Raw genomic sequence first — 16,638 nt, 5'->3', positions numbered from 1 at the left:
AGGTGTGCAGGATGCAAAGGCACCCCTTCAACAAAAGATGTGGTTAAAACACTCACACACTTCAAAAAAAAAGGAGGAAAAAATGCACACCTTTGGTAAAGAAAGAAAAAAATCTCACCTTTCCTTTTCTGAATACAGAAATGTGTGTTTTGTTTTGTTTTGTTTTTTTTTATCTTAAATGTATTCAAAATCTCTGTTTTCGGTGATCCAAAATTACCGTGTACGTGTAGCATTGTACATGTGCCATAACTAACTGCTATACTAGCGCTGCAGTATTGCATCACACTGAACGTATTTCAACAATTTATCCTGCGAATTTGCTCGCTAGCAAAATAATAATTTTAAAAATTAGCATGTATAACGTATACATACACGAAAATTATTTACTTACGCAAACTTCCCCATTGTGAAAAGGTGCAAATCCATATTACAGACTTTTCACGTGGATTTGGTCATTATCTTATCCGTGATTTGTATTTGTCGTTTCCCAGCAAAGCTGACTTGACTTGACCACTAAATAATCAAAGGAACTGATCATAGTTTGAGGAACTATGACCCTTAAAGTGAACAGCATGCTCCTGGGAAACTACCCTTTTCTTCTCATATCTGATGGCGACTTTGCAACCAGTGCAGTAAAACTATGAGTACTAACAGTATTTATGGGTGATTTAAGCCGCAAACATAAGATGTTATTATGTTTTTAGTTATTACACTTTTCAGAGCAGCTGGAAAAATACACTAGTATTAAATAGTACGTATAAAATAGTATGAAATAGTATGGATACTCACATGAGTATCCATACACGAGTACACACACCCGCGATGTTTTCCGCTTTCTTCTGTAATGTTACCTGTGTTCAAAACGTAGCTGACAGTTCACCACCTGTTAAGGAGAGCTTTAAATTACAGTATTAATGATCACGGCATATCTATGTATGTTTTTTTATGTTTCCTAACTTTGCATTGGAGGACCAATATCTATATGGGATATACAGATGTTTTATACAAATTACACAATATATTTGTACGTTCGATAGTTGAGTCGAGCATCGAATTGCGTCACACTGCAATGATTGCAGCGTATGCTTTTGTATGCTCCCTTTACACTGGCGCACGATCTTTGCAGATAAGTGTAGATGAAAATGGAAAACAAAATGTGCATTTTAATCACGTGTGAAATGACTGATTGGAAATGTTCATCTGTGGGGTTCGTCGTACAATTTGATGTTTTCCTGCCCCCTGCTGGTATTGCACCCCTCTAACAGGTCGACAAATATGAAGGGTTGTATTCCCTTGTATGATAATGCTCGGATCTGCTTTTTTATGTTCTTATAGCTGGCCATATTATATAGCAGACTTCAGTGTATAATGTCTCCTATATACAGCGACTTATTTTATTCGATTGAAAGATTAAATATGAATGTTATTGTTTTGGCCGCTTGCATGTACATGTGCTCCTGGTCGAACGTCACTGTTGTTGCAGACTGACGCCAACAGCTATGCAGGCAATTTTTCTTTCATTGCCGCCTTTGTGTTTTGGAGATGCTTTTAACTAGGTGGTGTCTAACTCGAATAGAAGTAGTGCACTGTACTTCAAGTACTCCATCATATATAAAAGGCCTGCATCCACAAAGTTTCTTATTAGGAAAATAGACCTAAAGTATTAAATGATAAAGCATTCAATGCAGAATAACGGCCCCAGATTTTAAAACATTCATTACCAGGGCAGTGCCTGTGTTATGAGATACTTATCATATGACGCCACTATGAGGTCACAGAATAGTATAATTGCACTTCATATTTCGATCACTTTTTCCACCGAGGTTGTGGCACCGTTTTAACTAATATTTAACGAAACACGCAGGTCGGCGCTCTTGGACAAAGACTGGGTCTTACGCCGCCTTCACGCTCATACGTAATTACCGCATCTCGGTCGAATTAAAGCGTAAAAATTCACAACCACATCTGGGTTTTCATTTGGCATCCAAACGTAAATAACTTAAACAAGTTTGAATATGCCTTATAAACCAAGGTTTCGTCTTTGTTTTAATATTTACATTAAATGGGCTTTTAAATAGCTGCAAAGTAAATGCATAATAATAATCATTATAACAACGATATGTTCTTCTCTCGGTAAACACCACAAATTACAAACGAGTATTTTATTTTTAAAAATGGGTTTGTTTATTAAAAGAAGAAGAAGAAGAAGAAGTTATAATTACGATTTCGTAGCACTCCTTAGTACCGGCTTACACTTGGAAAAGCAGTTTTTCCAAAACAACGTGAATGCAACAGCGACCTTAGATGAAATTTCAGAGACGCTTTAAAAACTATAGACTACCCCTTCAACAGGATACATTCAACGCCTCATGATGTTAACATGAACATTTCAGGGGTGAATACGATACGTGGTCTATTATAAAAGGAAGGAAATATTTATTTAACGTTGAAAAACTGCGCAGCAATTGCCAGATTTTTATTGATCAGGAAGTGATGACCAATAACGTGACTCTTCTTTATGAATGTGATGTCATCTGACTGACGTCCATTAACGGTTTAATTTGGAATAATCAACATGAGAGATGTTAATTTATTATATTGTAAAGTAATTTATAATAGTCTTTAGCAGCAGGTTGGGTCGACGGAGCAGACTTCTTAAGCATTTATGCCGCTTGTATCGGTTTAACAGCAACAGGTGCTTAGGAGAGTTATGCTGCATTCGGGGAGGGTTTGCTTTTGCTATTGTGTAAATATAACGGGTTTTCTGGTTACTGTTATAAGATATTCAAATAAAATATTAAAAATCTGCAATCATAAAAAGAATAAGTAATCACTGTAGCACATTATTCAGACGTTTTTGATGCGCGTATATGCGGATGTGATTGTAATTCAGTTTAAGAGCTACTAACTACGATTTTTCTGAACGCCTCACAAACCCCGCCTCTCTCGTCCGCGTCTTGCGAACACTAGGAGTTTAAGAGCCTCCGGGTATCATTACGAAAGTCAGTTCATTAGTCAGGTCGACTGTCCACTGAGGAGGACTTGGTCTCAGTTTTCAGTTCAGGTGGACCTTTTACATCTCCACTAACAGGATGTCTCCGTCCACGTCCCCTCGCTTCTTCACGGAGAGGGAGGTAGCCCGCCACTGCACCAAGGACTCCTGCTGGGTGCTGATGGGGACCAGAGTTTACGACGTGACAGCCTTCTTGCGGATGCACCCGGGTGGGGAGGCACTAATACGCAGCCGCTCCGGCAAGGACGTGAGCCAGGCGATGGAGGGACCCCCACATCGGCACTCGGAAAACGCCCGGCGGTGGATGGAGCAGTACTACATCGGGGAACTGGACAGAGACAGCGGCACCGAGGCACAGGTACCTCCCTTCCTCCCTAACTAGCTAGGATGATACCGCTGACCTCAGAGTAAGCAACTTAGGAGGAAAAGAAGTAAAACCTTCTGCCCGCATCTTCTGTCGATCTTCTTAAAGCTGTGTTAAAGTGGTATCTTATTTTTGAACCACTCACCTGTTGAAAGGTTAAAGTTTAATATTTTTCTTGTTAACTTAGCTCAGTGGACTTTAGAGGCATAAAAATGTAAAATCAATCCCAGATTTCCGTTGTCAACTTTCAGAAGTTTCTAGCATGTTTGTCATTTGGCGTCTTTAAATCCTGGAGTAGGTATTCCCACCTGCCCTGACAGGTGAGATCAATATTCCTCACACCTTGTTAAAAAGCTGTCAGCAGTGTCACATTTTGTACTGTAAGGAGGTTTAGAAGTGTTTATAGACTTCATTTGATTCCAGACTCAGAATTAGGGGAAGGAAACTAGTCCCGGGCTCTTGGCGCAACAGGTGTATAATCCGCTCTCATTTGACTGTATTGGGCGTTTTCCTTTTTAGGTAACGAGGAAAAAGGAACTAGTATTGATCACTGAGGAAGGGAGTAAGGGGTTGGTGAAGGAAAAGCAATGCTTGTGTAATTCCTATGTGGAGGAGGCAGGGGCTAACAGGTGACATGGGAGACCTGTGGGGTTTTGGTGAGCTCGGGTGGGTGTGGAGGGGTCAGGCGTGTTAATGAATGATTCAAGACCCGTACCTGTGTGCGTGTTTCTGAAAGAAAGTGAGAGAAGGAAACTGGTTTGTCTTGTCCCGGGAGAGGGGGGCTGCAGACTGGGGGGAAACTTGCCCCCTTCTGTCCCTGTAAAATGAATCCACACCCAGCCAGGTCCTGCGGGTTTCTGTGTTTCTGTGCGTGTGTGAGGAGGGAGTTTGCATAAATCTCTTGCAGACACAGTTCACATTTACATGGCTTGCCCACTCTCACGTGTGTCCCTGCCTGTTGGTTGCATCTCTGCGTAGAAAGTTTACACAACTACACTAATAAAATGCTTATCCTCTGTGGGACTTCTAGGGTTAGTGACTGATAAGCTGTAACTACAAAAGAAATGACTTTTGGACCCCTTTGTCTGTCAGCTGTGAGATCTGCACATACATGTGGCTGACAAAGTGTGGGTGATGGTGCTATGACCCCTCACTGTAGAGGCCAAGCGTATGGGTTTTTCCTTTAACTTGTCATTTTTAATGTCTAGTGGCTTATGGGTGATGGAGGATCTGCGTGGCAGTTATGTCAACACACATTTTCACACGTTTCACATGAGCTGTTTGTGATGTTGGTGTTTTGTTTTTTTTCTTAGCTGCTGTTGTCACTTCAAGAGACAATGTAAAACGTTTTTCAAGACTTTTGATTTAAACTGTGGCTCTTTTGGATGCAGTTCAGGACTGAGGTCAGTGACTGGGTGTATGGAGAACCTGTTTGCATGACTCGTATCAAAATAATACGTATTTCATTCGTCCTTTTTTTTTTTATTATAAAGGAAGCCATATTAACTTGTCATCCCCTTGTGGATGAGACTTAAACCAGCTTTCTTGTGTTCTTGTGGTTGTCCCTCACAAACCAAAAGGGTTAAACAGTATGTGGGAGGGGCTTCTGTGTTCAAAGCCAGATTGGCACAATGTCTGCTCGGTACCAGAATTTGTTCTGCACAAGGGCAAACAAGGCTTCTTCCCATTTCTTCCTCTCACAATAGAAGTCCTTGACATATAGATCACTGTGCATGTAAACTGTTTACAGAAGTGCATTGAAGCAATTCACAACAGATTCTAGATAAAAATCAAGAAAAGTGAGAAAAAATCAAGAGTCAGATGAAATGAAACCTGTAGAAACCAAAAAATGTTAAAGGGGGGGGGGGGGGGGGTGTATACAATTTTAACAACAGCAATAAATCTATTCCTTTTTTTTATTTGAATCATTCATTTAACAGGAAAAAATCAGGCTTGCAGATATTAAGAGCACATATCTTAAAGAGATGTGCTCTTAATATCATATAGGGCCAAGAGTAGATTATGTTGTCACTAGATTACTTTTCTGAATGATGACTAATTATTGATTTACCATGGGTGTGAAATTCTGAAAGTATGAACACGTAGGTCACAAGACAGAACTTTATGACCGACTGACTCAACAGGATATTCCAGTCATTTCAAGATCACATTTGTGTAGTTCGTTCTCTTCCCAATGAAACTGTTGCAAATGTGTTTCTTCTCTTTAATAATTTGCTAAATGGCTTTAACTTGCTTTTTCACATCACCAATGCAGTTATATACACATTTGTGTGGACTGGAGAGAGAAATCAGAAAGAAGTACCACAGTTTGGGCTTCAGACATGGATCTCAATACTAGTATTATTCTTATCAGATGATGTTGTTGTTATTATCATTATTATTGTTGTTGTTGTTGTTGTTATTGTTATTATTATTATTGTTATTATTATTATTATTATTATTATTAGCCATAGGTGGGGGTTTTTTGGTTTCTCTTTTACTGCAAGCAGATTTTCCCACAAAGTTTAGTGCTAAACTGATTTCTTGCTTATTCCATAACTTTAATAAGAAAGAAATAGTTTTCTAAATATTAAGCCACTGTTTTTAGATGCCTTCTAAAAGACTTCCATTAAGACATTTATATTTTTGAGTCATCAGTAAATAAACTAATTGTTCTGCATGTTTGATCCCAGCTTGAGGTCGATGCTCCATAAGAATGCTGCTAGTTTTCTTATTCTAGGAAGAAGCTGTTGAGCAGGTTAACCCCCTGCTAAGTAGAAAGACATACAGTCAGTTCTCTGTCTCAGGGGAGACTAAGACTGCAAGGAAGTCTGTATCTAGAAAGCTGTGAGGTTGTAGAGCGTGCTGTTTGAGGAAGCAGCAGTATTTAAGAAAAACAAAGATTAGAAGCAACGATTTCGTAGTAGGAAGCATGCATCCTTGAGTGAGAAGGAAGAATCTAATTGTTTTCAATCTATATTTTTTCTAAACGGCACCTCAGAAACTCAAATGTCAAGATCACCTGAGATTATTGCTCAAGAGATGTTGCCAGTCTTTCTAAGAACTGCCAGTTAAGAGTTGATCTTCAGACGGTAGATGCTGCACTTAATGTGTAACCACAGATTAACATTAAAGGTGCTAGAGTTGACAAAAAAATGTATTTTTGCATACTAAATGATACTAAAACTACCTGTCTTATTAACAGTACTCATTTGCAACAGTGACTCCAACAGTGCGGTCTTTGCCTCCACCAGTGAACACATTGCCCCTCCTTTCATTAGCAGAAGCAGTTGATGATCACAACATATCTATTGTCAGTTACCCGATAACCACAAATCGGTCTGTTCTAGATTACATCATTGTTTTAGTACGCCTAATCAAATGCCATATACTGTAGTACTTAAGTATTATTAGGAAGGTTTAGTCAAGGCCTGAAAACAACAAATGTCTCCTGTGATTGTTTATACTAGAGGACTAAAGCTGAAGTAGACCAATAAGAAGAGAACAGAGACGTCTATCACTCCATGCATAACAGCTGAGTTCTTTTTCAATAGGTCTGTATTTCAACCCTCTTTTAAGAGCACTTTGAACCTCTCAAAGGTTCAAAGTGCTCTTAACTCCATTCACTTTTATTTTCAGAAAACATCCTGTAGGTGTGTGTGGTGGTGGTGTGTTTTTTGTTTGTTTGTTTTTGGAATGACAGATGATCCGTTTATCCACAAAATCTGCTGACACTCACCATCAATACTTCTGTGATCCACTTTTTTACAATCCTTTTTTTCAGTCTTTTAGGCTACTCCAAATTTAGATTTAGAAAATTTGGTCATCTTATCAGACTGGACTCTACACAAGTGCTTGACTACGCTGAGAAGTTCTCCTGTCATTAGTAACTATGCATAAAGTTGTTCCCATGTTATTAAAGCGAACATGTGATGCATATTTTAAGCTCTGTATTGTTGTTCTTACAGCTCTGTCCTGTTGTTCTTCTACTAGAGTAACATTGTATGGTTCAAAGTAATCCCTCTTTATATTAAACTGGGACTTGTTGAACCTTCAATCTGCCTCCTCCAAAAACATCCTTTCTTTTAAGCCAGCCTTCTTCTGATTGGCTGCTCTTTGTAAACAGAAGGTTTTGAACAGCAGGTGGGTGGGGCTTCTGAGTGTAGTCACCACTGTGAGCTTATCCTGTGCATCATTTAGAGTGAAAAGTAGAAAACGACTCTTAATTGAGTGTTTTCATTGATTACTTGCACGTGCTGATATCATTATTTAAAACTTTTTTTTTTTTGTTGTTGTTGTAGCAAAACTAAGTGAAGTACAGGGTAGAAGCACCACTGCAATTGTATAACAATTTCTGTTATGCAAAAGTTGTATAAATTCTCCCACTGATTATCCACTTCAGCACTTTCCACTTCTCTTCATGCATATTTCAGGTCAAGTGAAAACAGAACTGCACATTCATTCCCAGGTGCACCTTTGTTCTGTGACCCTGCCCCTGTTGTCTTGAAGGAGCTGAGCCAACACTGCCTGTCAGCCTCTGGACTGTATGTGGAAATACCTGGCCCTAAAGTGCTGGACACGTTCCTTCCATTTTTGTATCATTCAGCTTGTTTGTCTCACTTGTTCTTTCTGTAAACTGCAGAAAGAGAACAGAAGCTGGCATCTAAACTTCTGACATATAGGAAAAAGGAGCTGCATAGTCATAAACTTGAGAGCATAGTAGCTGTATTCTTAAATGTGAATATCTAATGAGGGGATTGTGTACATGAATGAACAACAGAAATGTATGGAAAAGCTGAGCAGAGAGTGACCATATGTGGGAGGGCATTGTTGGAGTACAACAGCCTAGTTCTGTATTTTTTGAGTGGGTGACGATGAATATAAAGTGTAAACTAGGGCGTGCCATGATGGTGGCTGTTAAGTTTTGTGGACTGAATTCTGGAGGGTGTCCAGGTCGAGCCGGTGGATCGTAGGAATGCAGACCTTCGTGTGCACACGTCTTTCCCCACTCAATGACAGGATTGTCTTTTATCAGAGGGCACGGAGAGGAAGACGGAAGGACCTGATCCAAATATTCCCTTTTAATATCAGTATTAAAAGATGCTAACTGCCGTGTGTGTGTGTGTGTGTGTGTGTGTGTGGCCTCTAGCTTTCGGAGCAGTGAAATGGTTGTTTATTAAAGACTTTGTCCTTCAGAGCAGGTCTTTCGACCTACATTTTCCTTTTTTTTTTTTTTTTTTTTTTTTTGGAACTCCTCTCCAGGACCTGTGTCATCACTTCTCCCCCCACCAAGCTGTACAAGTGAATTACCTCTTTTACAACTCTTAAGAGCTGCTCTTCTTTTGTTGCCATGGTGATACATTACCTGTAACATTGTTTACCTTTGCTGCTATAGAGACTGCAGACACAGCAATTAGTGCTCAGGTGCAGGCCTCTGGTGGCTCACGCCATCGCCACAGAAACACCTGAGGAAGGGTGGGGGTCAAGGTGGAGGTGCACTAGGTGGATGGTCAGAGGGGATGAGAACAACCATATGCCTGAAAGATTAAGGTAAAGGTCCCACAGGAGTGATGCCGAAGCCTGCCAGCAGTCTTTTCTCTTATTGATTCATTTCACCACAGCATTCTTTAAATATTAATTTGTGTTTATGCACACTGTTCTCAGGATACGTGGTTGCCCTTAAAGGTTCAAAACTAGTAAAAAAGTTGTTATCCTCAAGTACCCTGACCTTAAAAATAATGTCCTTTTTCATTCTCCACAACTTGGGTGAAGGGTTTAGGGCAGTCTCTGTCAGCCTTTGTCATAAAACAAGACAAAAAAAACCCCTCAAAAAATAAAAACCTTTGTGGAGCTGCAAACTGCGCCCGAGCGTTTCTAATTAAGGTGATGCAGATTATCAATTATATCAACGAACCTGTCAGCATTACTAATAAAAGCTTTTCATTGTCACTGTGTGAGTTCTTTCTTCTGAACAATATATATATTTATTTTTGTTAAACAAATACCACCACATGGTGGGAAAAACTGCAGTTTTATTTGTCATGATTAGCTGAGAGGTATTAGTCATTAAAATTCCTTCCACCCCACCTCTTTCTGTAGCTTTACACAATGATATAAGCACTCTTTTCAGCATGTAGGCCTTGGTGGAGCTATGTGTATACAGATCTGGTGGATGCAACAGGTTGGCTAATAGCTCAGGTGGAGAGCCCAACACATTGAAACACACGTATATGCTCAGAGGTGTGTTGTTGCAGAAAAACAAACAGTTAAAGGTGTGGGAGAAACAGACAAGACTTTCAGTCACACCCAGAGAAGGTACAGGAGATGAAAAGGCCTGAAAGACTTTGCAGTATCGTCTTTAGGGAGAGAAAGTGTTTATTAATGGGGGGATAGTTTGTGCACAGTACAATGTGGCTGCTCATCAGACTTTAGGTCTCTAGACAAACTTTTCTCTGGGGAATGCTGTGAAATGAGTGCGACATCTTAGTGTAGGGTGAAAAGAGTTGGTTTACAGCAGTGCGCAGTGGGAACCAAAGATAAATGTGTTGGATATCTGGGGAATTTGCTCCTGCCTTTTGGACTTGGGTCTTGGTTATGGTCGCATTATATTATGCACCACAGGCTGGAAACCTGAGTAAAAATATAGGAGAAAGCTGTTAGGCTTTTGGCCCAAGGAGAGTATAGGTAATAATAAGAGGTGTGGTCATAAAATTCCTGGAATTAAAAACTAAAACTTTTCTTGTGCGCATCATTAATGGGTTATGTGCTGTCGGATTTGATTTGTTTTGTTTTGTTCTTAAATTTTTTGTTCTGAGCAGTTTTCTTCTTGCCTCTGTGATTGACACATGAGCGTGTCAAATCAACAGCTCTGCGATTGGCAGAAAGAAGTCAAAGGGAGCCAAATCTTGGTAGTTGGGTGTGACGTGAGGTTTCGGTGTCAGTTGTGAAACAATGTCATGCACTAAACTTCAGTTAGGGTTTTGTTTTTGTTTGTTTTTTTTCCCCCTCAGGATATTAAGACTCCTGGGGTAAAATGTATAGTACACTACCTCATGATTTGGGATAGGGTGTAAATGACAATCATGCTACTGGCTGAACATATGCTAATTCCTCCTCTGAAACCTATTTTTTTAGTTTGTATTCAAAGACTTGTTTTCTTCATCACCACCACCGTCATGTGACATCCAGCCTTGTCTGACACAAAAATTGATGTCAGCTCTCTGCTGAAGTTCGAGGTCTGGGATAAAGATGCAAAGGAAGTGATCAGAATTTTATAGAGTAATCCTCAAATGGCAACTAGTTTGTCTTCCCAAGTTAATTTGATTTGTACTAGCATGTGCATAGGAATGTATGCATCCATAACTGAACTGTCATGTTATTAAAGTAGACTTACTTTGCTAACCTCAAAGTTTATTTCACACTGTGGCTTAGAAAAGTGTCACATTCTGATGCTGCTGCATTAGAAAAATGCAATGACTTGGCTGTTTTGTTTTTCATTTCACCATTTCAGTTTTGTCTATTTGAAACTTGGCTTTTTTTTTTTTTCTTTTTTGGGGGGGGGGCAACAGCATGCTCACACAAAGAGAATGCCAATGTAAAAATAACGCTGTGGGTGGGGGGCGGCATGTAAATTTGATATTGGTTTGATTGGCTTGATCGGCGTCTCTAAAATGTGATGTAGCTCTAGTAAAATAGATTTGAATGTCAGTAAAGCTGAAATCTAATTAAATCAAAGGGTTCCTATATGAATACAAATAACCCAAACAGGTGATTGGTGTGTATCTAACCAGGTTATGTCCCCAAATGAATGAGGACAGGAGAATGAATCACACATGTACATGACAACTGAGCAAAAAAGATCTGCAAGGGAATAAATATTTGAAACCCTGAGAGCCTCACCGTGTTCTGATCCATTACCAACTAACTGTAACCTGCTATTGAAATTTGGTTGTCTTTACATGAATGGAGACACTTCCTCTATAGATTTGCTGTCTTCATGGCTGATGTAGCTGAAGGAGTCGAATACCTTCAATTGCCTTAATTTTTGATTCTAATTTTATGATTGACCGAGGGCCTTCAGATTAGGTCTGCTCGTTGCTTATGTTGTTTCATGGTCAAAGTGCATAAAGAGCATAACAGCATAGTGAAGGAGGTTGCATTGTGTCTGTATGACACTTGGCTCACTACTTAACATGTATCGTTGTGGGAATATGACACTATATGGACAAGCTGGCTAGCTACACAGAGCCTTTGGTTCTTGCACAGATAAAAACTCACAACAGCCAGAGAGAGGGAGAGGGTGGAATCTTGAGTCCTGGTCAATCAGGTTTGACTGGTTCTTTTAGTGATCTTGTAATCAATGCGCGCGCACACACATACAGTTATGCGTCATCGCCCTCACCCACCCTCTGTTCCACCGTCATTTTCTGCCCCTTCCCACTGCATGCAGGATATGTGCCCCTCTGTGCAGATGGTCTGACTTTCTAGATTCCTCCATAGTCGCAGCTGATTTGGCATTAAACAAATAGATACAGGAACAGTACAACACTGTTCATTGTACACCTGACATGTTGTTTACATTGTGTCATTTTGAACGAAGGTGATGACAGGGACTTCTTTTTATTTATTTTCTGCTTAGGTATTCTTGTCAAAGAAAACATTGAGAAAGCAGTGTAGTCAGCAGCCTTACTGCTCCTATTTGCATTTCTCTATTCACTTTTTTCCTAACGAGGTAAAACCAAGATCACAAAGATGTTGTAGATGTAACACCAGATAAATAAACATTCATTTGACAAAGACAAAAGAACAGCATGTTTTTTCTTCTCCTTTTCCTTTTTAAAGATCCAACTTGCATGCACAAGTTTTTATTTCAGCTTAGTGTGCGAGTCTGTTACGCTTCGCTGCCATTTACAGCTTCTCTCCCCTCCTCTGCTCTCTGTTTCACCGGTCCTGCACCTTCTAAATATACACCAAGGTGCAGCAAACAAGAGAGGAGAATTCTTTAATCCACTTGACAACAACTAGTTATAACAACTAGTTATATCACTGTAAGAGACCTGGAAACTTTATGGGAAGTGTTAAACGTAACAAGAAAAGAAGCAGAGGAGACTGTAAGGAGCTCTGTCGATGGTCCTTTTTTCAATTTTTGTTGTTAAATCAGAACTGAGCACCTTGTTTCCTTTCACCTGTATTTCGGCTTTCCTAAATGAAGTAAACCTGGAACGGTAGACAATTTAATCAAATGGATGGATCCATAAATTAGAGAGGCACAGAGCAGATCCACAACCAAAATCAGTGTCTGAGCTATAGACTTTGGATTAAAGATGCATTGAGTCATAAGAGTTCTGACCTACAAACGCACCTGAGGACAAAGGGTTTGCCCACACTTATCCTAATCCTGGTGTGTGTTTGGCTAATTTGGGAGCGGTGAAATATTTCAGCAGTGCATAATGCCTGTTGAGTAATATAAATAATGGGTGCAGGTGCAGCTGTTTCTGTATTCATGGAAGAGGAGAGGTGACTGTGCGCGTCTCTCTGTATGTAGCTATCTCTTCCTCATATTGTGTGTGTGTGGTGCGAGAGTGAGATGGAAATGCATTCAACCTTCACAGAAACTCATGTGATCTTCCGGCTGACACTGATGTCATTGTTATTGCATCTAAAAAAGCAGGAAAAGGCCTTTGCTTATGAATGAGCAATAGGCTAATAACGTGTGTTTTTTACCGGATGTGGTGCATTTTTGTTCTTCCCCAACCCACACACAGAGCCAGTATGTGAGACTTGGGAATCGCCATTGACTTTATTGTTAAGACAAAACACTGACACATGTAGTGATTGGTCACAGGTTTTATCCCGTGTCCCTGATTAAAATCTGACGCATAGATGAGATAATGAAGCTTATCTGACAACATCTTCAGTGGATCCATCGTTCCTATTGGATTATCAAGTAAATAATTTACTTGAGGTTTTCTGTAAAATGTGTGAGTGATTGAATCCTGGTGATCACTTATCTGCAGAGCTCACGGCCTTTTCAGTGTTATCAAACCTTCTGCTGAACTTCAGCCTTTACACATGTATTCTACTAGGCAACGGCACCTGACACGCCCTCACATACATGTTCAAACACACGCCCACACAATGGTCACAAAGCTTTTGCACAGGTACAGTTTTTCAGAATAAACTACTCGCTTATCAGGTTCCGCTTCAGGTTTTTCCAGGTTGCCCTCAGATTTTTAGTCCCCATATTGGACATAAAATCTAGTGTATTGTTGTTTGTGAGATATGTGGAGCCCACAGTATTTTACCTACCCTTTAATTCCACAACAATAATTCACATTTTTATTTTTTTTTCCATGGTTTGTTCAGACTTGCCTGACGTGCAACGCAAACCATAAATGGTACAAGAAAGTGTGTTTTCTGTGCACAGGTTTAGAGTCCTGATCCGGAATCAGGAGAGGTCATACAATTTAAGAAGATACAAAAAAAGAATAATAATAAATGTTTGATCTAAATGTTTTATTCTTTTGATGGCAGAGGTTTTCTAGGATATATCTTGCTTAATCTTTATACTATCTTTATGGACGTAATAAACCCCATCAGCCTCCCCAAGTGTGCTGACTCGCCCTCCTCCTTCTGCTTTGTAACTAGAGACCAGAGTGGTTATAAAAGCTGACCTGTGGATCTGCTGCCTTAAAGGGGACCTATCCTTTTGTTATATATGTATATACTGTTACAGTGGTGCAGGCTCACACTGAAAATGGCCAGTTTCAAATTGTGAGGTCAGTATATGTTCTCAGGCTTCAGAGTGCTCGAAAAACCCTGTTATAAGGTTTGTTTGTTCTGTTGGCTCTATATGATGTCATTGATTTCTGGTTGTTAGCACAGAGGCTCCACCCACTTGTTGTTCTGTTTGCAAAGGGGAGCCAATCTGAAGAAACTTGCCTTAAATGAAAAGGTGCTTTAAACGTATTTTGGACAATAGATAAACTGATTGGCTGCAGCGATGCCCGGTTTAAGATAAATGGGGGTTATTTTGTCCTGTGTGTTGAACAAAGTTACCCTGAAATTAACTTGGAGCTGTGATTAAGAATGTCGGGGTCCCTTAAAACTATATTGCCGATGATTTTATAGAAGGTAGCATGAAATTTAACAGCTGGAAATGCAGGATTTGGCAGACAAGGAAAGGCAGATGGGCGATGTTGCCTTCATTGAACTGAACCATAAGTGGTACCAGTTGGTGACTTGTATCTGTTTTTTATGATCAAAGATATTGTTTGGTTCTAAGAAGATGACCTAATCGCTGTTCCAACCATGCCATATCTTGTAATCACAAAATCTCGACTCCACCGGCCAGCAATGATGCTTGCGTAAACGCTCCCAGGGGGAGGACAGAATACAACCTTTGTTCTAAACGTAGTTTTTCCACCTTTAGTTTTAACACGCGCACTATCAGCAGCCATAAAATCCACCGTAATAAAACCCAGTGACGGAAACCAGTACGGACAGGTCGATGAGGTGGGCGTGGATCACATTTTTAAATTTGTTGTTCGGGTTTCACCACAAAAGTCACAAAATCAAACCGAATCAATAAAGGGGAAAATGAACGTTTAGACAAAGAGACAGTGACGCTAATTGTTTCAGAGTAATTTTGAGTTTATAGTAAATGTTTAAATGTCTTGTTTAATTGCTTGTATTCAAAGAGGCGACAGGTAATACCAATACCACACCCTAACTGTGTAGTTTTGTAGGTTTGGTTGCAAGGATGCATTCATAGTTTGATCTGCAGGTTGGTGGCATTGTTGCTGTATCCACTCTCACTCTCATACAGAGCCAAGAGTTGAAAAACTGTCTGAAATCAGACTTGTAAAGGAGGATTTATTTGCACATATGCTGATCTTGTTATCTTTGGCCTTGTGTTAATGTGTGCATCCATTATTGTAACATAAAGGGAGATATAATAAGCCTTTGTGCCCCTTGCAGCCCTCAATGTTTAATTCCCTCTCGCCACATTCATTTAACTCATCCACCCACCCATCCTTTCTCCTCCTCCCTCTCTCCCCATGGACCCTGACTATAGTTTCAGTGTTGTGTTGGTACCAGGCCACATTTACACGCCACTCTAAACATCTCCTTTGTTTTTTGTCTGTCATTCTTGCAGATTTCTCCTCCTCCTGTTGGGACAGAGCGCTGCTTATGTGTTACTCCTCTCTCATTCCCTCCATAAAATAACATTATTCAATCTTTCAGTTGTTTTCTCGTTCTGAAGTGTTGAAGCATGGGAACCTTAAAACCAATCTCATCTCAGGCTAGTCTGAGCTGATGATCTTCATGAACTTTGGCTTGAAGGTTGGGGTTTGTGGTTTATGAAGCCTTTTTTTTTTGTTTTTTTAAAAGGATTTCTGGTGGTTTACAGTATATGTTGTGAGTATTTGTAAGTTTGCTGGATGCCCATTGTATAAGCCAGAACGGTAATGAAAGGTCTTAAGTGTCCTGCTTCTTTATAATGCAGTCAATAGGTGTCATTCTTGATGTTCTAATGGGTGAAAGTCATGTCAACATCGCAGGCATACCACCCATTGTCTCTCTTCAGGCCTGCGGAGTGTACACAGGCACTCCTGCATCGGCATAGACACAACCGAAGATGGACAATCAGTTACTGACCTCCCACCTCCTCCTTTATGTTTACTTAATTCACCTGCTGTCCATTTTGTTCTTTAGGTTTCTGGCTTTCCATTTAAGAAATAATGCAGAGAAGTGTCAGAATAGGTGAGGGAAAACCGGTGAAATGTATGAAAACGAGTGGAGGAGAAAAGTCACTGAGGTTGAAGTGTTAATCAGGAGAGATGGATGAGGGGAGGAGCACAGCTTTGTTACCAAAGTCCCAACCCTCTTTAAACCTTAACCTGAGTAACACCAATTTGCATTACATACATTTGATTCCTAGAGATAAGCCACAAGTATTTTAACCACAGTGGAAAATCAGTATATACAAAGCAAAGAGGAACTCTCAGCGTAGGCTTGTGACTGCTGTTCCTCTTTGGTTAAACAGTGATCAGCTTCACCACACTCTCATGATGGGGTTTAGCGTTTCTGACATGACTGTATCTGTCCTCATGCAATGACTATAATTCCTAATACTGCCCAGGGGTGCCCACTGGGGATCATCTCCCTCTAGCCTGTGTATATTTAAGAATTGTGTAGTGGATTCTGTGCAGTCTTAGTGCTGTTATGTGAGGTTAACTTTTTGCTGGAGTGCCAAGTT

General features: G+C 40.0%; 1 protein-coding gene and 1 long non-coding RNA gene across 2 annotated transcripts in view; both read left to right on the top strand.

The window, feature by feature from the left end:
* The first annotated feature begins 2,945 nt into the window (after positions 1 to 2,945).
* Positions 2,946 to 16,638, top strand: part of fa2h (fatty acid 2-hydroxylase) — a 33,061-nt gene continuing 19,368 nt past the window's right edge. The window contains exon 1 of the mRNA XM_005449378.4: positions 2,946 to 3,371. Coding sequence (XP_005449435.1) covers positions 3,093 to 3,371 — 279 coding nt within the window. The 5' untranslated portion in view covers positions 2,946 to 3,092. The remainder of the gene's footprint in view (positions 3,372 to 16,638) is intronic.
* LOC112847393 (uncharacterized) lies at positions 4,723 to 7,804 on the top strand. The gene is made up of 3 exons (XR_003220918.1): positions 4,723 to 4,780; positions 6,848 to 6,931; positions 7,162 to 7,804. It is a non-coding gene; the product is annotated as an uncharacterized LOC112847393 (long non-coding RNA).

This window comes from Oreochromis niloticus, linkage group LG7 (genome assembly GCF_001858045.2).
Source record: "Oreochromis niloticus isolate F11D_XX linkage group LG7, O_niloticus_UMD_NMBU, whole genome shotgun sequence".
Taxonomy (NCBI): domain Eukaryota; kingdom Metazoa; phylum Chordata; class Actinopteri; order Cichliformes; family Cichlidae; genus Oreochromis; species Oreochromis niloticus.
Note: the sequence above shows the minus strand (reverse complement) of the source record. Positions and strands in the feature narration are given on the sequence as shown.